The 24,291-nt window shown below is 43.1% G+C and overlaps 1 protein-coding gene across 3 annotated transcripts in view; it reads right to left on the bottom strand.

The window, feature by feature from the left end:
• Window positions 1-12,796: 12,796 nt before the first annotated feature.
• WNT7B (Wnt family member 7B) overlaps window positions 12,797-24,291 on the bottom strand; it is a 120,983-nt gene continuing 109,488 nt past the window's right edge. For 2 of the 3 annotated variants that reach the window (XM_079975401.1, XM_079975400.1), the window contains exon 4: window positions 20,221-21,440. In XM_079975401.1, coding sequence (XP_079831527.1) covers window positions 20,961-21,440 — 480 coding nt within the window. In that variant the 3' untranslated portion in view covers window positions 20,221-20,960. Of the gene's footprint in view, window positions 13,323-19,068; window positions 19,120-20,220; window positions 21,441-24,291 lie in introns of those variants that run through there. The other variant, XM_079975402.1, reaches the window with a different exon arrangement.

Genomic DNA, 24,291 nt, shown 5'->3' with positions numbered 1-24,291 from the left:
TGACAACACAATGGAAACAGAGGCTGTAGGAACAGAAGATCAGTCAAATTAAGGGGCCACTTAGGTCTGAAGGAAGGCTATGATTTGGGGCATCTTGGGTCTGGAGTGTCAGTATATGACCCCTAGTGCAATTAAGGAGGTGGGGCTGGGTTTTGTGGGGGGGGGGGGGTTTGCAGGGCCCTATGTTTCAAAAAGCCATTTACAACAATAAATTACAGGAATGGAAATCAATAAAACATCAACATTTAAATCCATAAAACACAATAATGGTAAATGCAGGAAGCCAAATCTACAGTGCTGGAATCCCAGGAGCCTATGATAAGGACTGGTGAAAGAGAAAGATTTCTAACAACTTTCCTAAAATGTCGAAAAATGCAGCCCTGGCATTTCTTCTTTGGGAGGGTGTTCTGGAGCAGAGGCAGGGCACAAACTCTAGGGGGCCTGAGGGGCCTGGGCACCCTCAATTTCTTTTCTGAGGGTGCCCAGCCTTTGCCCCCTGCTGCCACTGCCAGCTGTCGCCTTACCTCTGGCGTTCTGGTGCCCTGGTGACAACTGGGCCAGTCATACGAAACAACGCAATAAAAATAATACATGTACAAATACAAAAAATCAGCACTTGAATCAGTTGAATACTTAAGACAATTAGGAAAACCAAATTTCACATTGTACCCTGTGTGTTTATTGTATTTATGATAAAATCCCACCAAACAGAATAGCATTTTTCAGCATCCTCCAAACCTAAACCTAAATCATTCTTCACAATTCTCAACCTGCCTGCCTGTTCATGACAGTCATGTGCAACAGAGAATATTTAATGTTTCTCATTGGGAAGGGAAAATAATGAATAATCACACCATCCCTACTTTCTAGAAAAAAGCTGGCAACTTCTTAGCAAGGAGAGGAAAGATCTTTGCTATTCCTGACAGATCCATTGTGGAATCTTTCCTTTTCAGTGGCAATATATGTGATTTCCCTCAATTTCTTGCAAAGTGAGCCCTCTGGAACTTTCTACTCTTGAAGAGCTACTTCACTTGAAGATGAAATGGATCTGAAGTACTTTGGAGGGTATTTAACTTCAGGTGCTTTGTTGCTCTTTGCTTTCCACCTTCCCTTTTGAGGCTGATACATGTTATTCATTAAACTTACAGTTTCTCTCTTGCCTCTTCTTTTGAGTGTGACTTATGACCTTGCAATCTCTCTCTGTGTGTTTTTGTCATCACGACATGTTTCCATGGAGCTGGATCTGATGTCATGAATAAGAGCATTGTTTCTTTCTTTCTTTCTTTTCTTCCCTAAGTTCCCAAGCATATTTGTGACACAGGTCTGGAAACCAAAATGACTTCACCAGTTAAATATTGTTAGATTCTACAGTGTAACAAAGGTAAGAACGCTGGCATGCTGTATTCCTCTCTGCATGAATTGAGGGTTAGGTATTTCAAAGCAGGTACACAAAGGAGTCCCCAGAGATGCCATTTCACAAGCTTAAGCCTTATGTTCTAAGGGTGAATCGTTGGATCACCCAGATCATGAGGTTCCATTGCTCAAGCTACATGGAGAACCTGGGTCTGTGTAATGAAAAAGTAGGCTATAGTCCTATGCACAGTTACATAGAAGAAAGTCCCACTGAAATCAGAGGACTTTGCTCACTGTGAACCTTATGTTCTTAATGAAATGTCAGGGCAGGTATCAGGAACAGGTCAGCAATAACTCTCAAGGCGTCAGTGAAATTAACTCTTTAGTCGAAGAAACAAAGCAGCTCAGGCCTCGTGATCACAGCAACTCTTCCTAGTAGGTCTTGCCTCAATGAGGCAGTTGTGAGAACTGAAGGTCCCCGCATTCCCACAACTCTGTTCCTTCTCAACAGGAGTGCCAATTTGGCCCCATGACCGTGGGTGCCATGCAGTGCGCATGGCCCTGGGACTGAAATTTGTGGGTGCCAGGCCCCTTCATGGGGAATTTTGTGGGTGCTTGGGCATCTATGCTTCCCAAGTAATCTGAGGCTCCTTCATCCTGTCTGTCTTTGCTTCACCCTCTTCATACCTCTTCGGGTTCTGGGAGACCACAGGGGAGGGGAGCTGATCACAACAGGAGCAGGAGATTCCCTGGCTTCTTCGGCAGCCTGCCTCATCTCTGCCTCTTGGCCTCACTCTTCTCCAGCTTCAGCTTCTGCCTCGGAATCTGCCACAGCCTCTTCCTGCTTACTAAGCTCTGTGACCTCTTTGAGCTTCCAACACCTCCTCCTCCCAGTCTTCTCCCTCTCACCACTCATCGTTGTACTACTACCAATCCTCAGACTCTGAGCCTTCTTCCCCTGGGGGTTCCCTGGGGGTTTCCCAGCTGGTGCCTCCCACCACTCCTTGGCATCCAGCCCATCCAGGACATGGAACTCAAAATTCTTAGGATGCTTACAGGTGATAGAGCCTTGAGATCTTCCAGTTACTGTACAGTTTATTTTTTTACCCATCTTTTCCTAGAAAGTGTACTACAGCCATCCTAGAAACATGCTTTTTAGGCAATAGTGGGACAGTAAAGGTAAAGGGACCCCTGACCATTAGGTCCAGTCGTGGCCGACTCTGGGGTTGCGGCGCTCATCTCACTTTATTGGCCGAGGGAGCCGGCGTACAGCTTCCGGGTCATGTGGCCAGCATGACTAAGCCGCTTCTGGCGAACCAGAGCAGTTCACAGAAATGCTGTTTACCTTCCCGTCAGAGCGGTACCTATTTATCTACTTGCACTTTGACGTGCTTTCGAACTGCTAGGTTGGCAGGAGCAAGGACCGAGCAACGGGAGCTCACCCCACCATGGGGATTTGAACTGCCAACCTTCTGATCGGCAAGCCCTAGGCTCTGTGGTTTAACCCACAGTGGGACAATACCATCCAGCAATTAGTAGCTTCATGATCGGGGGGGGGGGGGTTGTCTTTTGCTGAGGTTAGTACAGTCTTGCTGCTTTCGAAGCCGGGAGAAACATGAATATATAGATTTTCTAAAGCAAGTCTTAAAAGTGAAGAGAAAATGTTATATGGCTGTTCTAGTGTTTTGTAGTGATGGAATTCTGAGAGTCTGTTTTGCCTTGTTGACTTCTGTGCTGGAATTTGGCGAAGATGGAGTTAATTTCACAGTACAGTAGATGCTCTCCCCCAGCGCGACTCATTCATCACCATGAAACGGTTGAGGAGACTTCTTCAATAAAGTCTGAATAGCCTTACAAAGAGGGGCAATACTGTACTGAATGAAAAGTGCTAACATAACAAAGATGTTCAGAACCATTGCTAGACATTTTGTTCTGCTTGATTTTTACATGGTTACATCAGTCCCGGACCACTGGAATTTTGCTACACCTCTCTGGTAGGTTTAGCACCTCTTACCTCTCAAGGAGCCAGCCAAACAGGTCTTTGCTAAATGGCATTTCTGCAACCCTCCTTGCTTCAGCCATTGTCGTATTTCAGCTGTTGACCTCAGCAAAAGACGCCCCCCGATCATGAACCTTGGTCACTTCCGTGAGGAAAAGCAGTTGCGCTGCTTATTATAGCATTGCCAGTTGGCAGGCTGTGCGTGTGTGTGCATTCATTTTGTAATAACAATAAAAAATACAACAAATGGAGCCCATTCATTTCATTATTAATTAGCAGAACAAATCCCACATTTTCAAATGTTCACTTGTTACTTTTTAACTTTTTTAAAAATTGAAATTGTTTTGTAACAATATGCAGCAAAAGCCACTATACATCAAACACCTTTGCTTCTTGTGCAAAAAAAAAAAAAAAACAAAACCCCAAGGGAAAGAAAAAAAGAAAAGAAAAAAACCCCTGAGAATGACATATAAGAACAGAGAGAGACAGCATAACAAAAACTCTATAATACCATAAGTAAATGAAAAGGAAAAATGTTGTCATTTACTTTGTCATTCCAGAAATATAAAAACAGAGCCCACCTCTCAATAAATTTATTTTCTTGATTATTAAGTTTTGTGTTTCTCTTATAAGATAGTTTGCCAAATGTTCACTTGAAACACCTGTCATATATTTATTTGTAATTAATTCAGAAACATTTTAGCTTACATTTTCACCTAATTGCTAGAGTAGGGTGTTATTAGGAAGCAGAAAGCAAGAGAGCAGAGAAAGGGAGATTGCACAGTCTCAAACACATCTTAGTAGAAGTGTCAAGCATTCTGATAGGAATTCTTTCAATACACAGCCTTTCAATCCAGTAACAAGGGGCAAGACTTGCAGAAGTCTATAAAAGAGGAAGGCAAATGCTTGTCGTTTTTCTTCTTGTGCAGGTTCTTGGTAAGTTAGCTTTTTCGGTTTCCATCTCCCACTCAATCCCCTATTACAATTCCTTTAGGCATTTCCTTCAAACATTTCCTTCCTTTCCCATTCTCTTGCCCTCTGGCACTTATTTGTAATTTAGAGAGACGATCTTTTTGACCCCGTCTCGGTGCCTTAGTGTATCTTCTCACCACAAGTTGTTTTTTACAACCATCAGATTCCAAGACAAGCAAAGGTAAAAGGAAGCTTCCCCTTCTGCCTCTCCCAGAACCTCATGAAGCTGCCTGAAGCTTTTCTGAAAAGATGCTGGTCAGCCAAGACATCTGCCTGGCAAGCCCTTTGGGGGGGGGGGGGGAGACTGCTGATGAAATGAAGGGTTTTCTTTCACTTACATAATTTTGGAGTTAAGCGTGTGCTCAGACCTCTCCCACTGACATGTTGAAGTTCTTTAACCAATTTGGACAGTTTTAGAAAAGGATTAGACAAATTTGTGGAGGATAAAGCTATTGGATCTTATCACTTCTGGGTCCTGCTATGGAAAATAACTCTCTCCGTCTGATATGAAACATACTCCCAATTTTGTGAATTTTTAAAACACACACAAATCACGTTTGAATTATGCACATTTTTAATTCCTCTAAATGCACAAATTTGATATGCTTTCCAATGCATTTCACCTAAAATGCACAATTTTATACAAATGCTTTTGTAAAATAACATTTTATTTTGTGCATTTTTCCTTGAACTGAAACTCCTAATAAAATCTATGAATTTTGGTTGATAGCTGCTTTCCAATTCACATGTAAGTCTAGGGTGGGGAAAATAAGTCAGTTATGGGGAACAAACAAATTTTGTTTGTTCTGGGGCAGGGCACATGCAGGACATGCAGGTGTCCCAGATTCAAGCCCAGCATCTCCTGGAGGGGCTGGGGGGGGGAGTCCGGGTGAAATGCAGGGGAGCCTCTGTCAATCAGTGCAACGGGGGGGGGGGGGTAGGATCCTGTGGCCCATGGGCCAGATTGGGCTGCTTTGAGGCTGTTTTGTGCAAGCCACGCTCCCCCATCTAACCATGTACAAAATCAAGTGTGGAAAGGCAAGGGTGTGGCACAGTGATTGGCAGTAATTGCAAAGCCCCTTTTCAGTGCTTCCCAAGCTTCTGACAACCAGCTGATTGTTGGGTGCCTTAGAACTGCTATGGGAAGCACTGAGCATAGAGCCCACCACCAGGGGCACAGCATGGGTTGCCAACACCTGGGTCAGGGCAGGTGTTGTGCCCCCTGGTGGACTGGGAAGCGGTCAGTCCCTTCACTGGCCAGCATCGAATGTAGGGAGTCTCTCCTTGCAAACCAGCACCAACCTGGGAGCAGAGATAAGGCAGAGAAATGCAAATCCAGGAGCTCTGCTCAGAGGCATAGGAAGGGGGTGTGGTGGATGTGGCCCTCCCCAGGTGTCACGACTGAGGGGTGTGTGTGACAAAATGGCAGGCGAGTGGGCGGCACACCTTGTGCCCGACGGCAGCAGCTCCTCTGACCCAGCGGCAGAGAGCAGCCCTCCTCAGCCGTGGCGAGGCACAGCCGGCCGCAGCAGCTCTGTTGCGGGGCATGTCTGACCCGGCTGCAAAGGAGAGTGAGCATCAGCTTCCCTGCCCCCTCCTACCCTGAACTGTGACGCGTGGGAGGGCACCCTCCATGCCCTGCCCCCCTTGGGAGCAAATGCTCTGCCGCAAATGCTCTGCCGCTGTTTCTGCTGTGTTGCCTCACCCTCCTGTCCCTGCAGCGAGGCACTCTCAGCAACACATGTGGCTCTGGCAGTGCTTCCCCACCTTCCTTCTCCTCCTTCTTGGTTCTAGGTTGGTATACAAATTCAATAAATAACAATGATGATGTTCAGATGCTTATGAAGGCCACAGAGACTTGAACCAGGTCTTAATAAAGAGAAACTATGTTCTCCATGGAGTTGCAGAGCAGTAACATCTACAGCAAAACCACTATGCAGAAGGTCAAAGGTTCACAGTGACGATAAATCATTGACAGAATTCTGGCTTTGATGACATGAGCAAGTTCATGTTCTAGGCCTGCCTGCTAGAAGCAAAGTGGAAGGGGACGGGAGGACTGAGCCCAAAAGCTTGGGGAGGGAGCTTAAGGAAATTCTGAATACAGGGGCATGTGATTCAAGCACTGGGATGAGCTAGAAACTCATTGTCTCATGTCAAGGAGTGTTGGAGATCTAAACAGGCTGAAAAAGCTGCCTCCGAGAGGGGTTTCATTAACAAGAAAGAAGTGAGCGAACCTTGAGTGTAAAGGTGGGGACAGAATCCCACCAAAGCAACTATAATGAGGGGAAACATCCTCTATACTGCCTCATTTGATGTTTTTATTGTTAGCCCTTGATTCACCTGTGGCTGGGAAAGATAATACCATTTCCAAAGAGGGAAGTCACAAATATTGAATAAATTCCTCCAGAACTAAACTATTTGACACTGATCACACTTGAGTCAGAAACACGTGGAGAATTGGAAGCATTTTGGGGTTTTTTGTGTTTGTTTATTTGCCCCAATGGCTGAAATGTAATAGTTATGTACAGGGGAGCAAAGCCACGGGAAACCAGTGACCGCAATGGCATTTCCTCATTCCTTCCCTTTCAGGTACTTGCCTGAAACGCCCCAATTGCATATTTTCTTACCCCTTTCAGAGATTTAAGTTTAGGGTAAGGATGATATCTCTAATGTTTCACTTTGTTTTTAAATGGCCTGGGGTGTTTTACAGAAATCTGTAGAACTTGTTAAAAGGTACACACAGAGAGAGACCAATGTTGATTTAGAGGGCATGCCCACATTATAGATTTAGGTGGGCTTAATTGTCATTCCCTTTCCCTAGTGAACCCTAAGAGCTGAAGTTCTCTGGGGGCTCCCAGGTCATTCTGTTCTTGACACCAGCAGGAAACTAAGATCCTTTGCAAGAACCCTAAAACTGGAATAAAACTATGTTTGTAGTGTTGATGTTCCAGGTTCTCTCACACAAGCACTTCTTTGAATGCAGCCTTGTGGTTGTTGTTGTTTAGTCGTTTAGTTGTGTCCAACTCTTCGTGACCCCCTGGACCAGAGCACGCCAGGCACTTCTGTCTTCCACTGCCTCCCGCAGTTTGGTCAAACTCATGCTGGTAGCTTTGAGAACACTATCCAACCATCTCGTCTTCTGTTGTCCCCTTCTCCTTGTGCCCTCAATCTTACCCAACATCAGGGTCTTTTCCAGAGAGTCTTCTCTTCTCATGAGGTGGCCATGCAGCCTACCTGAAGGTTATTCCGTCTACACAAGGAATCTTTGGACTTGCTAAAGGTGGTGGTGGGTTTTTAGGCCCCATCCTGTTCTTGTGATTGTAATTTGTTTAAACTTTTTAATGCCGTGTTTTAAATTGCCACATCCTGCCCTGGGGCCTTGGGGTGCTGAGCAGGTAAAAAATCCAATTAACAACCATGACAACAATAAATATAGTAGCACCTGTTATTCTCAAGAGCTGGTATTCAGAGGCCCATTGCCTCTGTCACAAATGGAAAAGTAACTGCAACCTTTCTCTCTTCACTCTGCAAAGGGACAGTTCTCACATGTATCAGCACCAGCCTTGAGACAGCAGGGTTATCCCTCCACTCTGCCAAGGGAGACCCTATTTTAGAAGGTGTGTGTGTGTGTGTGTGTGTGTGTGCGCGCACACACACACACACACACACATGTACATGCGCACACGTGTGTGGCAGTTTTGCTAGCCTACCCTTTAGGTTTTGTATGTTTTGAAAGCAGATTGAGTTGCAGAGATGGCTCTATGCCAGATCAGTTGGAACAAGATGTAGTGAGAAAACCTGTCTTTCTGCATTGCTGCTGCTTCTTCATCCTTTTTTTTAAAGCAAGAAAAATATTTCACCCATTAGTTTCCACAACAGTATTTTCTGAAGCTAGCAACTGATCGTTCTGTATGTTTGAGCATCGTTGAGTGACAGCTGCTTTGCTGTTACAGATATTTTACAAAGAGTTATTGCATAAATCAGACCACTAGTATATCATACATGTTTTCAGCTGCAGTCGTGTATTTTATGCTCATTCCACACATACGAGAAGAGTTTAGAGAAAGTCTGTTTTGCCCACAGAGCATTTGATTAAGATCAGTCCTGCAACTCATCATATCTGTGCCGGAGGCTGGCTGGCTCCCGTATCTGTATCCTCTTCCACATTCTGAACCAGCCCCAGGGTAAGCTAAGAATAATTGTGAAACCTGGAGTGTACTTAAATTCCAAGTCCTTACTATGCAGACAGTTTGCTCCTGCAGTGGACCAAACCCTGCTGGCTATTTCTGCCTTGTGTCAACATGAAAATTTATCAAGTTGGCAGCAAACAGCAGCTTTGAAGAGAGCAATTTTGCAAGCCTCATTGAGGACCTCTCTGGTTGATGTTCGCATTTTAAAAATAATTCACACTCTCCCCCCCAACCCCCCCCCCCACATGTAATGTCCGGTTGCCATTCATCTGGAATTTCCCGAACAAAGATGGGGTTCGCCCCTCATAAACAGTGTCCGAGCGGAAATCGCTGGAATGTCCAGGAAAACCCGGACAAATGGCAACCCATGTTGGAAGCATGGTTCTTCCTTTAAAAAAGCTCCAAACCTCTTTTTAAAAAGATTTTGCACACACACACAAAAAACCCCTCAACAATTTGACCCCCCCCCAAAAAAACCCCAAAGGTTCAACAGCATTTGTGTCCAGATTTTCACTTTTCAAATTATGGGAACCCTGTGTAATGTCACATGTAGTTTTGCCTTTATTTGGGGTAATCATTATTACCCAGTACATATGACAGTGTGAAGTGAAAGAGTCTCTACTTGTGGAAGTTTCATATTGATGATTACATGCTGGATAATCTTTTTGTGCGGCCCTTTATTTATTTTTTCAAAACAAAATCCCCCTAACTGAGTTTCCATATACTCCATTGTAGCAGTTTTCCAAAACTATTTTCACATAAAATTTACTTAGTCAATTTACATCAATTTACATCTGAGCCCAGCCTTGGCTGGGGAGGGCGGGGTATAAGTAAAAATTATTATTATTATTATTATTATTATTATTATTATTATTATTATTATCATCATCTTTCTTTCTTTTCATTTTAACATTAACATAGTATTTTACAACATCACAAATTTAAATCCTAGGCCTATCTGGTACTCACAAGTAATTCTATTTATGTTATCTTAACATATTTAGCTAAATAGTCTTTAAATTTCTTCCAATCCTCTTGGTGCTCCTCCTCCCTCTGGTCATGGACTCTTCCGGTCAGGTCGGCTAGCTCCCAAAAATCCATCATCTTCATTTGCCATTCCTCCACTGTTGGTACTTCTTGTAATTTCCAATTTTTGGCCAACAAAATTCTAGCTGCAGTTGTGGCATACATAAACAATCTAACATCTTTCCTGGGCAATTCCAAACCTATTGTTCCAAGTAGAAAGGCTTCTGGTTTCTTAATAAATGTATATTTCAAGATTTTTGTCCATTTCATTTGTGCAGCCTTTTAGATCTCTCGGATGGTGGATGTATAATGCCTTACCATTAGAGCCATAGGCACCAGCTCCCCGGGGCCCTGGGGGCCTGAGCACCCATATTTCCCATGAAGGGGCTGGCCACCCACAAATTGCAGCAGCAAGCACACGGGGACACTGCAGGCGTGTGCATGCAATGTCAGCACTCTACTGCATGCCATAGTAGGTTTCCTTCTCTAGCAAAATGAGAAAACTTTAATATGAACCTACTGGAAATCAAGGCCATGAGTATCTTTAAAAAAGAAAAGTGAAATTGTCTTGAGTGACAGGGAAAGGCATGCTAGATTTCATGCGTATTTCTCTTTTGGAATTTAAACAAATCAAAACAAAAATCACAAAGGTCTGAAACTGCTTATGAGCAGTAGTTTCATGGAGTTTAGTGAATTACTCATGTGGTTTCAGCATGGTGGCCTGGATTTGACAAGAGTTAAATACAGGTTCGGATACAGACGGGGAGTGGGGAATCTGAAATCTGCATTTGAAGTTCCATGTGGTTTGTTCTGTGTTCAAGTAAGTGTCTTATCAAATCAAATTCATGAAATCCAGTATGGATTAGCAACAGTCATCAGCAACAAAACAAACCTTTCAACTATGCTGCTTCTTGGAAAAGTTTAAACTGTGCCTTTTAACAGACACCTCAGCTATTGTGCAGTGTTCATGTGGGCAGAGAGAGGCTCATGTGCAGAGAGTGTGATATTTTCTTTGTTTGCATGTAAAGCCTAGTTCAACTGAGAAAATATGATCGTTTGAGTAGAAGATTCCAGATGACATCCCATGACAAAACACTGATGCACCTCTCTACCCTGGTCTTTAACACCAGGCAGAAATATATTTTAGGATCTGACACTTTCTCTTGACTGAAGTTAGTCTGAAGTGATTCTAATATTGCATCTTTAAATTGCTGAAACTTACCCTGGGATCTCATGGTGAGAAGGACTGGTGAGAAATCTGAATGAAAATGAATGGTTGATGATAACATAAATAAGTAAGATCAAGTGCCTTGACAAAGGCCTAGGTATAGGCATTAGAGAGGTGCAACTAGAGATAAATGCCTAAACATAAACTCAAAGAAAGTGTGAAAGGGAGGGCTCCTTTTCCTCAGTTAAAATGTCTGTAATTTTTCAAGGACATAAGAAACACAGTGTCAATAATAGCAAAAAATTCACCTGAAGAGACATTAAAAGCAAATGTCTCCTTTGCAGATGAAACTTTCAAATAATTTCAGGGAAGCCTCAAGAGTTCCAGTGAGAATAGGAAGGGGTCTGGCTGACATAGTGTCCCTGCACCTCTCCAAACTGAGTGAATGAGAGATAAAATGACAAATGCAATTCAGTATAAGCAAGTGCAAATATATAGCTCAGTTTCACCTGTATTTCACCTAATTTCATGGGGGCTAAACTGGCGGTGACTGACCAGGAATGAGCCCTTGGGGTTGTAGTGGATGGCTTGATGAAGATGCTGACCCAGTATGCAGCAGCTGTGGGAAAAGCAAATTCCACATGAGGGCTTATTAGGAAAGGCATTGAAAATAAGCTGCGGGCGTCATAATGCCGCTATACAAACTGCATTTGGAACACTGTGTGCATGTCTAGTCACCTCACCTTAAAAAGGATGATGTAGCAGGGGTTCTGCCCAACATTGTAGGTGCCTGGCGCATGCATGTGATGTTGCATGGCAGGAGGAGGCCCAGTGAGCCCTGACACAGCTGCGACGGACGCCATCGGACCCTCCCGCTGCAGTGACAGGCTCCGTTGGATCCTCTGCCTGACAGAGTCTATCACTGCAGTGGGAGGGCCCAGCCTGCTGCAGCCGTGGCAAACCCTGCTGGGCTTTGGGGAGGGTGCAATAGACCCCGTTGGGCCTCCTCCAACAGTGTGGCCCCCTCATTGAAAATTTGGGGGAGGGCTTCAACTCCACAGCTCTGCAGAGATGGCTCCCCTGTATTGTAAGATTGGAAAAGGTTCTGAAAAGAGCAACCAAAATAATCGAGGAGATGAAGTTACTCCCATATTAGGAAAGGCTGCAGCGTTTGGGACATTTAGTCTACAGAGAAGGCAAGCAAGAGGTGACATGAGAGAAGTTTTTAAGATTATGCCTGCCATGGAGAAAGCAGAGAAACATTTTTCTCCCTCTCTCATAACAAAGCTGGTTGTTGGAAGATTCAGGACAGAGAAAAGAGTATTTCTTCACACAGTGCATAGCTAAACTGTGGATCTGGCTCCCACGGGAGGCAGCCATGGCCACCAACCTGGGTGGAGTTAAAAGAAGATTAGATAAATTTGTGGAGGACAAGACTATCAATGGCTCTTAGCCACGGTGGCTGGGTTCCCCTTCCACTGCCAGAAGCAGTCTGCTTCTGAATACCAGTGTGGGCCACCGTGAGAAGAGGATGCTGGACTGGATGGGTCCTCCAGAATGTCCCTCTGACATTCTTATGAGGTTCACACCTGAAAAACCAAACCCATCTGTGTAGGAGGCAGAAAGAAGTATACACTTTGTTCTCAGCTTGTAGATTTGTCAAGTGTTTCTCATCTACATTTGTCACTTAGCTATGATGATCAGAAAAACATCATTCATAGCATTTATTCAGTTCCCAATCTATGTGCCTGGGAGCAGCACTGCTCTGTGGCATAACTGCTAGGCATGCCCTGGGAACAAAAATAACAATGAACGGCTGCTGTGAGCCCACAGCACTCAGCTGCGGGGGGGGGGGGTGCCCACAGTGTCTCTGTATCCATGGGATAGTATGGGGGCCGGGGGCCATAGCCCCAGGCACATTTTTTTTGAGGGGACGCAACCAGGCTGTCTCACTGAGGGAAGCCTGGCCTGGCCCAGCCTTTGGGGCTGGGGTGGCAGCAGCAGCAGCAGCAGCTCCTTCTCCTGAGAGCCACCCATGGACCAGCTGAGAGGGAGGGGCAGGGAGCAGTTGCAAGCCAGCCATTGCTCCCCTCCTGGGTCAATTCCCCCCTGAGCAGGGGGCAGAAGTGGCACAGAAGTGGTGGCAGTATTGCCGCCCTTCTCCTTCACTGAGCTAGCTGGACCAATAATTTAATCTGATAAAAGGCAGCTTCTTATGTTCTTGTTGAATTGCTTCCAAATCGATTTTAACACCCAGAGGTTTTCTTCTCATAAATCTTCACTATCAGAAAGAAAGAAGCAGATCTTCAGGCTTTATTTTGTTTTTCAAATTCTTTAATGTACAGTGTTTTGAGTTCTGCCATTACTAATTACTGTAAACCACAGTGTTGTGTTTGTAGCATTCAAAATTGGTTGTGGATTCTCTCCCCCCTCCCCCAAACTCTTTGATGCTAAACCACAGTTTATTTCCCACCAGAAGAGCAGTTCATAATCTCTTCACCCTTTGAGGCAAGGCTGGCATAGCTTTCAGTTTGTCTTTCATCCAATATTGTGTTTTCTCTGTCTTTTCCCCTTTGTGGTCACCAGGCATTGCTCAGTCCTGATGGGCCCTTGACTGCAAAACACACCTCCACTTGAGCAAGTCTTTGGACATTAGGAATTCATGTCAAATTATCAGAAGAAACTTCAAGAGGATGAACACCTGACATAAAACGTGGGCTGCTGCGGGGGGGGGGGGGAGGTCACTCCCAAATATCTGGCGAATCAGAACTTAGGGGAATGGAAAGCGCTAAGGTGATGTGATCAATGCACTGTGATCAATAAGTGGATGCAGGAATCCTGATGCACACAGTGAGCATCATCTTCCTATAAGCACCACTATGTTCATTTGTGCATAGAAAATGTGTGCATTGCAGCTTGCACATGGAAGTCAGAGCATGGATGAATCAATATGGTTAATTAGAAAAGTTGCATAACTGAGTATGGAGAAAATGATTTTCAAGGGGGCATTATGTTATAATACACACACACACACACACATATACTGTTTCAGTGTTGTTCAAAATAATTTAAAATAACTCTATAGACATTTCAATGATATACAATAATATAACTTAATTGAATCACTCAGTTGTACTCAACAAATACTATTAATATATTTACAATATCTTGTGCCATAGGACCGAATATGGAAATATGATATCCACGGAGGACACATCAAATTTCATGAATCAAAGGGGGGGGGGTTGCAGTTTTATTGAGAGATCTGCATAACTGTGCGATGTTTCAGAGGAGCTGCAGTCATTTATTGGATATTAAGTGGAATTGGAATTGGATACATGTATATTTGGAAAGACATTTGGGGTATGTGGCTTTTTGGGTGCTCATATGGAAACTCATCAGCAAATCTGCTCCACAAATGGAACTGCCATTTCCACAAATGGTTATTTAAAAATTGGAATTAAGCTCGCCTAGGGCATTTAAAACAAACAAACAAAAAACACACCTTTATCTCACTTGCCAACTTACAATACGAACCACCAATGGAAAACACACAAAGAAGAAAAGTATGTTCTTTACTGCTGAATTTAGCTCATACTAGATCTGCAATGACTTTGCTCTCATTGGATTATTAAATCATATATTCTCTAAATAGTCTCTGAATACTGAAAAGTTGGTCAAATATTCAGCATCTGTGGCTGACATCCTATTATATTTTATTTCAGTATTTACTACATTTTACTGGATCTCAGTAGTTGATGTTTGACTGTTTTGGATAGTTGGGATAAATTTGGTATTCGACAGCTAGATAGGCTACGAGGTCTCATATCTGATGACTGTCAGAGCAATCAAGAGATGCCAACAACTCTGTGACTGTAATCCTAGAGGACTGGGTGGTGGCTCCACCATTTCATCCAGGGCCCTGCCAGGCTCATGTCAGCAAAGTGCAAGTGAGGAGCTACAATACTCTTATGGGACTTCTGGCTGAGAAGCCAGTGTGGCAAGTCACCTCTCAGGGTGCGCCCAGCTTCGTGGGGAACCTGGATGGAGATGGGGGTAGTGGGGGCTGGCATGCTCTCCCAATGATGTTGGAGGGGGGTGGACTCACAGATATCTGGAAATGCCTGCTGGGGTCAGAGATGGAGGTCGCGGGGGAAGGACGCAGGGTTACTGCAACTTCATCCATTGCAAGCTCTGGTCTCTCTTGTGCATGTGCTGCAAAGTTCCTTCGAATTAGGATAATTGGGCATAAAGTTAAGGTACTCTTCAGAGACGATGTGAAATAAACAAGCTGCTGGGAGCTAGAGGTTTCTGAATGAAAGTAATAAACACACCACTTTTTATGTGTTTATGAGCCCCTCCTGTTAAAAGGAAGAAAAGATTACAAATGAGGACCTTAGAGTTTAAATTAGCCTTGCCTCAATGAACAGTGGTTAAAGAAATTATGAGTGTATAGCTGGTGAAAAGATGGCAGAGAAGGAGAGACTGTTTTCTTTTTCTTATACTTTCTAAGGGATCGCAACTCACCCACCACTAGAGTGAGGAAATAAATTTAAGCACAGGACAGTGGAACCGATGGCAATTTGTGAGAAGTAATAATTTGGGAACTGTGTTGTAAAGAAACTGTTTGGGTGAAGACGGGGTAGGGGGAGGGACTGTTTATGCTTTTCCATTTTACCAAGGGATTTACCCACCTCCTCCCAGAACAAGAAATAAAGAATTTGAAATAAAGACCACAGGAGGTGAAATAAAGATGGAGGTGACAGCATTGCTAAAAACAAGAGAGGCTTGGACTTTGTTTGAAAGAATAAAATGAAAATCAGCAGAGAAATGGTGATGGGGAGGGGACTAACTCTGTCTTTTTAAGTTCATGAGGAAGTATGGTCTAAACACACACACACACACACACACACACACACACACACACACACACACACACACTATGCAGGCTGGTTTAACTGAGAATGTTTGCAGGAGGAGAATGCTTTCCCAAATGGCTGTCCTTGAAAACAAAGGACGGTGGGGTGCAAACACTGTGGTGAAAATATGGATTTCTACAACACTGCAGTTCTGGACAGGAAATGGATATGATGGAAGGAGAGCAGTGGTGAAAAGGATGGATCCAGATTTATACAAAAGCAAGATGAAAAGAAAGAGTTAATATAAAAACAAGAAGTAATGATTTAAGATGGAGAGGCAAGGGGCAGAGTAACCTCATTTGTTTTCTTTCTGTTTTGTTTTTTAAGGGAATAATAAATTATACGAGCAGGAATTGAGAAATTGACAGCTGAGGGAGAAGGGGGAAAGGAGGGGAAAATATAAATTTTAAAAATGTGGAATTTAAGATTAAATAAATGGAATGTGAATTGGAAATAAATAATGTAATATAAAGCAGTAATTAGAAGAATGAAGAAACACATTGATGATGGAAAGTGGGAAAATTGTATTAAATTTGATGTAATTTGGTATTGATTTGTTAAAAATTTGGAAAATGAATAAAAATTATTTGGCAAGCAACAGCACTCTTATGCTCTCTGTCCTTTTTGAAAAAAGAATTACTGCTCCAGTTTGGAGGCATGTTGGAGAAAGGGGAGAGTGTCTGATGCTCAGGGATGCCCCCAAACTGCCTTGGCAGCAGGTAGAAGGCTTCTGACGCTGAATCTCCCAGACTTGAATCTTGGATGCTTCCTATGGTCCCTGGGACGCATTCCTGGGGACTGCAGGGTTTCAAGCCCCAACACTCAGATATGAACTTCTGGTAAAAACTTAACATTTAATATTTGAAATTTTGCACCCAAACTTTTGACAATTTAAAGAATTCATGCTAATGAATTGTGGACTGTCAAACAAGCTGGCTGAAATGACCAGATGGAAATCCCACAAGGAAGATGTACCACAACAAAAGCTGCTGCATTGCAACAACAAATTAGCATGAAACAAATAGAATCAAACAAGAGATTGATCAATGAGACATCAAACTGAAGATCTAATAAACATTCAAAAGTGCTGATATGTGTGTGACTCACGAGGGTTTTTTGTACCACAAAGGGGACTATTTATTAAGAGATGGCTTACTGCAGTGTGTGAGAGAGTGAGGGGGGAAAAATACTTGGTCTGATGGTTGCTCTTCTCAACATTTGATCAGAAATCTAGGAAAGCAGAAGAGGGACGGGGGAATCATATAGCTTAGGTGAGCATGCAATTGCATGCACAATATTAAGAGGTGCCAATTTGTAAATGGTGATCTGTCTTCATGCTTTGAGCCCACATTTACAACTCTCTCAACTCAGGGGAACATAGTCACTTGTGTGAACCTGCCAGGTGATCAGGAGAATCTTTTACCACACAGTAAATGTGTTGTAGAATGTAAAGCAGTTCTCTGCATTCAGTCTTAGGACTAATGAGGATGAAGACAAACGTAACATTTCAAGCTTACAGCCAAATGTAGCTCTGTGTGGAGGATGTAGTTTGAGCACAGAAAGCAGTTGTTTTCAGAGCAGTGTTTGAGCTATTTCCACAATTATTACAATGTTATGTCTGGCTTAACACTTGAAAAAATGCTTCTGTGTTGAAACTGGCTTTTTTCAAGCTCTAGATGCTAGGACCTGCTAGGGACTCTCGTCTTTTGGCAAGGTTTTGCTCTACCTGAACATCAAAATTGAGTGCTGAGAAAGGAAGTTGAATTAGCTGGATTTGCTGCCCTGTTCCAGCTGGAGATACCAATGTACAGATGCAGCTTTTGTTATATGCAGCAAATGCTAATTCAGATATGCAGCTGTATCTGCATCACAATGTTTGCCTGTGCTCCATTAACCTGCAAAATGCATCTTGTGAGCTACCTATGGACCTATATCCTCATCTAGACCCAGAAGTTGTTTTGTGTAACTAGAGATGGATCAGGGCTCTTTCCAGTATTGGACACTGGGCATTTTAAGTCGTGGCTCTTCATGATCCATCTTTCCTGATGCCAAGACAGGAACACCTGCTTGGGTGAATATTTGCAATCCAAGTCTCTTAATTCTTTTTATATCATCTGCAAGTACCTTACTTAGCTCTTAGAGATAAATTCAGAAAGGGTGCTTTCACAAGGCTGAAATTTGCTACAGACTAGAAGGGACCTGGATTTCATGGTCATTTTCAGTAAAAAAATGTAATTGGCCTTTCAGCTGGCTTGCAACCAAGTGGTGGACATTTTCATAACTGGGAGCTGCAGATTCACACCAGGTTTTTGAAAACTGAATGTTATCACCTATTCTGCTACCTGATCCTGTCTAGTCAGATACCCCATGTGGCACTATGTGTTTCACTATGTGTTGATTATTTAGCTCTTGGAACTGTTGAATGCAAATAGGTGTCGTTGGAAATGAAGGCATTTGCAATGACACTGGGTGATACAAAAGTTGTAACTGTAACGTTTTGAACTGTGATCCACACATGCCAGAGTTGCACTCTTCAGTGGATGCAGAGGCATGTGGGAACCAACCATACAATGTAAAACAATAAAATGTAAGATAAAGGTCCAGAAAGAAACACAGTGGTGCAATTGCAAGGAACATGAATAAAGGCTTTGCTCATTTCTGAATATTTATTTGAAATTTACTAAGGGCTATTTTATGCAGGACCGGCCCACCCACAGGCAAGGTGAGAAAACTGTCTCAGGTGGCAGGATCTACAGAGGCAGCAGATCCAGCCTCCGAGGAATGCATTGCCTGCTGCTGCTGCTGCTGCAGTGACAGGAAAAGCTGCAGCATGCTCCTTGGAGGCTGGATCTGCTTCCTCAGCAGCTCTCCCCATGCTACCACAACAGTGGTCTCTCTGCCCTGGTGGAGGGTTACTGGTTTTGTGCCATTTTGTGGTTTGCCTTAGGTGCCAAAATGTCTTGGGCTGGCCCTGATTTTATACATTACGCTGTAGGACATCCAGACTTAAGAGGCAGCTGCAGCCAAACCCAGATCCTTGTCAAGTTTGCAAGCAGGACCCTTGGAAACATGTGCATGCTACAGTCATGCTTTTTGGCTATAGACGTGCGCCTAAAAGTGTGATATGAAGAGGCTCTTCGGGAAGAGGGAGGGTAGTTAAATGCTGTCAACCATACTTCGGTTCACTGTGCCATTTAAAAATAACTCAAGTTAACACATCAGCCATGTATTAGCTGGCTGTATTGGGTAAAGTGGGATTCAGCAGCTGCTGTTTTCATCATCTTCATGGCATGGTGTGAACATGATAATGCCTTTCAGAGAAAATACCTGTCCTAACCTGGAAATTATCAAACATTAAGAAAAGCCAACTGCCCAAATAATGTTGCTGCAAGGTTAACTCTATAAAGCCCTTATGACCAAATCACACATGCATGTACTTACTGGTTTGTGCAACAGTTGATGGCTCACAGCTAAATGTCTGACTTGTCTCTCCTGAAAGGAATTTGCTTGAGGTGATGTATGAGAAAACTGCTGGCTCTTGTTTACTTATTTACTTATTTATTTATTTATATTTAGAATACTTTATAGCCCACTTTATAGCCCCAAGAGGCTTTCAAAGCGCCTTCCTTGCAAAAGATTCTCACAATAATAATAATATTAATAATAATAATAAACCACCCCACATTCACAGAAATGGTACAGTGTCCCTCTGTTGCCAGAATTATTCAAGTGACATTCCCTGCCCCGTGCTTTCCTGGTGTCTCCCTTCAGCCTTTGCCCACTAGACAACAGCTCCCACGGATGTCCTCTGAGGCAAGGCAGTGGGACTGAGCAGAGGGAACTTGATGAACCACATGATGGACTGCAGCATTGAGTGGCAAACTGCATGTGGGAATAAATGGCGGCTTAGACTTTATATTTGCCAATGGGACTGGGGTTCCTGCAGCAAAAATTTCCACCCACTTCCTTGTCACATTGGTGACATCCAATCCACATTCATTGCAACTGTTGGGAGGAATGGGAAGAACCATGGCCAGTGGTGGTGCAAAAGTCACACAGACAGAACCTTGTTTATCATCACCTCAGACAACACCCTTTCGATTCAGTGAAGATAGTTCATACATTCAGCTAATATTCAGAGACTTATAAAGATCCTCTTCCCATGGAACGGGTCCAGGGTTCCCTCTGCCACCATCCCCTTAATAGAGTGAATACTTTAGGTTGTCTGTGCCTGAACAGGCTGAAACTGTGAGCCATAACCCACAAAATAAAGGGTGGGAATAGCAGCCCTGCTTGGATGTCCTAATGAGAAATGAGGAAGCAGGGACAGTATACAAGCTTGGCTGCCTTGGTTTGTACAGGGATGAAACTGCTGCTCCCCTTCTGAATTCTGGGTTATCTATAGCAACCACGTTCCTAGCATTTTAAACCACTGTTTCCCATGCTCCAGTTGCTTGTGCTCTTAGGCCATGTTTGATGTGTACAGTCACAGAACTCTTTCTAACAGTGGAGTGCTATGAAATCAGTAGCATTGAAGACATAGGGAGAACCAAATACAAAATAAAAACAGAAATAAAAATCAGAAAGTTAGAATTCCAGTAAGTTTACATTTAGTACAGAGTAAAGACAAAGCTACCCGTTAGTGCTTAGAGAATTTGTTTTGATGCTATTAAAAACATAAATAAAATATTTTTTTCTTCAAATGTCCATTCAAAAGGTTCCAGTGTCACCTGCAGCTGTCAGAGCTTTGTCCTTTGTCCTGACCTTTGTTTTACAAATAAGTCAATAGCTGAGCTTCCATCATTGTCTCACCAGCTGCCCTTTACCTGCTTTTGTTTCTTTTCTTTTCTTAGAAATAAAAGTTTTTCAGCAACACTGCTGGGATTTTAGGTTTCTCTGTGTACAGTTAAATTCCTCATTTGTTTTTAATAAGATAAAGGTCTTATTTGCACATATTTGTGTGCGTTATAAATCTGAAAATAACCTCCTGGACTGTGATACGTATAATTTAATCTAAGAGCAAAACTCTACAAAACCCAGACTGCAGGGTTTCTTGCGGGGTGGGGGGGGGGTGGGGACAGGGACCACAGAGGAACTTGCTTGCACTGAACGAAGTCACCGTACAATTCATCCCATCGACCCTGGTTCCAATGTAGTGAAAGCAGCTAGTCAGCAAGTTAACGCATCGTTCTTGAATGTGTTATTAAGAAGTAATAGGAAAGAGACTGGCCTCCTCCTCCAAGAAAATTAAATGTGCAAAATGATGCTGTAGTTGTCTCGTTCCACTCTAACACGTAGCGGCTGTGTCTTTTAAAAAGGAGGAACATTAGCTGTTATTTACAAGTGAACACCTCTGTCCGCTCGCTACAAGTGTTGCATTTCACAAAGCAGCACCAGTGGAACTTGCAGTTACACTGCCAAACTTTGGTGTACTGATGGGTGTTGTAGCCCCTCCCACAGCACATCATGTCACACCCATCGGCGCTGGGTGAGGTGCGGTTGCAGAGGCGTCCCTGTGTCCCCACGCTCCCAGTGGAAGCATCTTCTTCGCAGTAGTTGGGTGACTTATCTATATATACCAGATCTGTTTCCATTGGTTTCTGGTAACTTCTGATCTGCTTGATCTTCAGAAAGGTGGGCTGCCTAAGCCTGCTGGCTCTCACCACTTCCACCTGCACGGCGGCGTTGTATTTTTCTTTCAAAATATATCCAATCTCTCTGAATTTAGGGAGCGTAGTCCAACAGGTCTTGGTTGTGCAGGAACCAGAAACCCCGTGGCATTTGCATTCCAGTTTCATTCTCTCTTCAAGCACCTGTAGACAAAAGCAGGGAGAAATAATGAAAGGGGGAAACAGCCTCTCATAGTTCATCACGTGGATTCTAAGATATTACATGGGAAGTTATTTGTGACAATATCATGCATAAAGATCAAGGGCACGATCCGGCACTTTTAAACTCCCACTAGCTCCAGATGGAGATCTCTGCTGTGTGCTTTTCTCTCATTAAAATTAACTGAAATTAGGAGTGGTTCGCTTGGCTTGATTCAAGCCTTTGGTGTGGAAGTGTGAAAGCAAAATTTTGTTAATGTTCCTAATGGTGTGATTCATCTCTTCTGCCCTAAAGATGTTCAGACAATACCCACACCAAATTCAACCTTATTATGCTATCTCCAATAAAATTGTTGCAGTATTTTATATGCTTCAGATGGTTCAAATGTGCATAATATTTTAATTAAATGCAAAATTCAATGGAAACCCTAACAGTCATATCCAAAACAATGTTGTTGGCTATGTCAGCCTGGTGCCTTCCAGATGTGGCTTGGCTGCAGCTCCCGCCCTCTCACATTACTTGCCATGCTGGCTGGGGTTGATGGGAGTTCAACAGCATCAGGAGGGCACCATTTTGGCTATGCTAGTGTGCAATATGCAAGTTGATCCTGCGGGATCATATAGCTCCCCTTCGTTTGCCAACAGCATACAGAAGAAGACACGCAGTATAGTAAGTCAGCATGTGCTGGTAGGATTCAGCTTGAGCCTTCAGGCAAACAACAGAGCGCAAAGCAAATGTGCATAAAGTGCAGCTCATAAGCAAATGCAGCCATCCAGGCCAAAGGTGTGTGGGAGGCATGTGACACTTCACAGGAAGACACAGACAATTCCCTTCCCATCCCGTTAAATTCATCCAATCAGGCAATTCATCTCTGGGAAATACCAAAGTGAATGGCATTGCATTTAAGACCTCACTACACTTTTTCAAATAAAGCTAGTGTGAACCTTCAGGAGACAGGAAAGACATGTTTAAACAAAGCAATAATACTGAATCTGTAGCTGTTATGTATTTCAGAAATGGTTGTTGTTTGTGCATAATGTATGGACTGGAATCCAGACATGGTTCATTGAAACTGTCCACGTCTAAATTCATATTTTTCTTATTATTCATGCAGTGTCACCTACACACTTCACAGAAGGAAAAAACACAGTAGTTCCCTACCTCAGGTTTATAATCTATTTGTATAAGCAGAAAACAAAACAAAATATCACCAGGCATGCCATCTTCCAGGAAACTCCATTCCTGGTTTTCCATCTGCCTCCCTCGTCCTCCCCCCCCCCCACTGCCAAACAAAAACTCAGCATTCTGTGGCCACTGAGCATTACTATTACTATGATGATGAAACAATGAAGAAAGCAAAGGAGAGGGGGGAAGGGGCAGGAGCCCTTGTCAGGCATTCTGTCCCTGCATGAGTAGCAAGCTGTGGGGCAGGGTGGAGAGGGGCCTGCCAAGCCCAGCCCCATCGCCGTTCTTGACTAGGAGGGTAAGCTTCTATAGGGAAACATTTCAGCAACTGACCCAACAAATGTTCATTATTCAAATAACCAATGGCATTAGTATTTCCATGTGCTTTTAGATTCTCACTAGTGGTCTAATTAGTTTTTCACTGGGTGCAAAGACATAATGGGCTGCCTAGGAGCATTCCTTTCTGTAGAAGTATTGGTTTGCCCTTTTAGAGTATAGCACTGTTTTGTTTTTAAATCTTACATTATGGGTCAGCTTTTCTCTCCAAGCCATTGCCATGTGGGACCAGAACTGTTTTCAGTCCCTCTTGGCCCATGTATGGTTTTCATCCATTTGTTATGATTGGATGTATTATATTTAACACATTCAGGTAGGTAGCCGTGTTGGTCTGATGCAGTAGAAATATATATAAAAAATTGAACAAAATTGTCCAGTAGCACCTTAGAGACCAACTAAGTTTGTTCTTGGTATGAGCTTTCATGTGGTATCTGAAGAAGTGTGCATGCACACGAAAGCTCACACCAAGAACAAACTTAGTTGGTCTCTAAGGTGCTACTGGACAATTTATTTATTTTTTTCCTATATTAACACATTGTGATTAATAAGGCTCCTAAGTCCACATGCTCAAGGCCCATGGTGTCCATGCAGAAACCTTTTGAGATGCTGTGGTAACTATAGTTTAACATTTAACAGGCAAGAACTGCCACACTGTTTGGAGGAAAGTATGTTTTAAATATTTGCTTTCTCACTCCATTTTGCAGAAACTTCCCAAGAATTGAAATCATGTCAAAAAAATTGAAATCATGTGTCTGGCAGCTCCTCCAATTTAAAACTGCCTTCATTGATTAAAAGTTAATTGATTAATCTACTTATTAAAATGTCAGTCTTACTCATTAGATGTCTGATAGTATCAGTCAGGGCTTTTTTCAGGGGGAACTCACCAGAACTCAGTTCCTGCCCCTCTCAGGTGGGTGCCATTGCCATTCCAAGAGAAAGAGGGAGGCATTCATGGTGAGTTCCAGCACCTCTTTTTCTAGAAAAATAGCACTGCTATCAGTTAAAATTAGCTATAAATCATACCGCAAGAGTGATTCACCAAAACAAATCGCCACTACGTGACTTGTTCTCTCAGAATAACATTGAGACTATTCCCCTTAGATAGATTCCCTCTGGGTTCATGATGTTCTTTCCAACTAAAATGGTTGAAATGCCACTTCTCCTTTGTAAAATAAGTGCTGAAATACAATGGCATAAAAACAACTTCTTCAGTTTATTGTTTTGCTTTTTCAAATGACACATTGCAAATACCATTTGATGGAATTTCCCCCTGCAACTTAGAAAGAAAATCCTTACCAAGAAGAAAATCAAAAC

The sequence above is a fragment of the Podarcis cretensis genome, assembly GCF_951804945.1.
Source record: "Podarcis cretensis genome assembly, chromosome: 5".
Taxonomy (NCBI): domain Eukaryota; kingdom Metazoa; phylum Chordata; class Lepidosauria; order Squamata; family Lacertidae; genus Podarcis; species Podarcis cretensis.
Note: the sequence above shows the minus strand (reverse complement) of the source record. Positions and strands in the feature narration are given on the sequence as shown.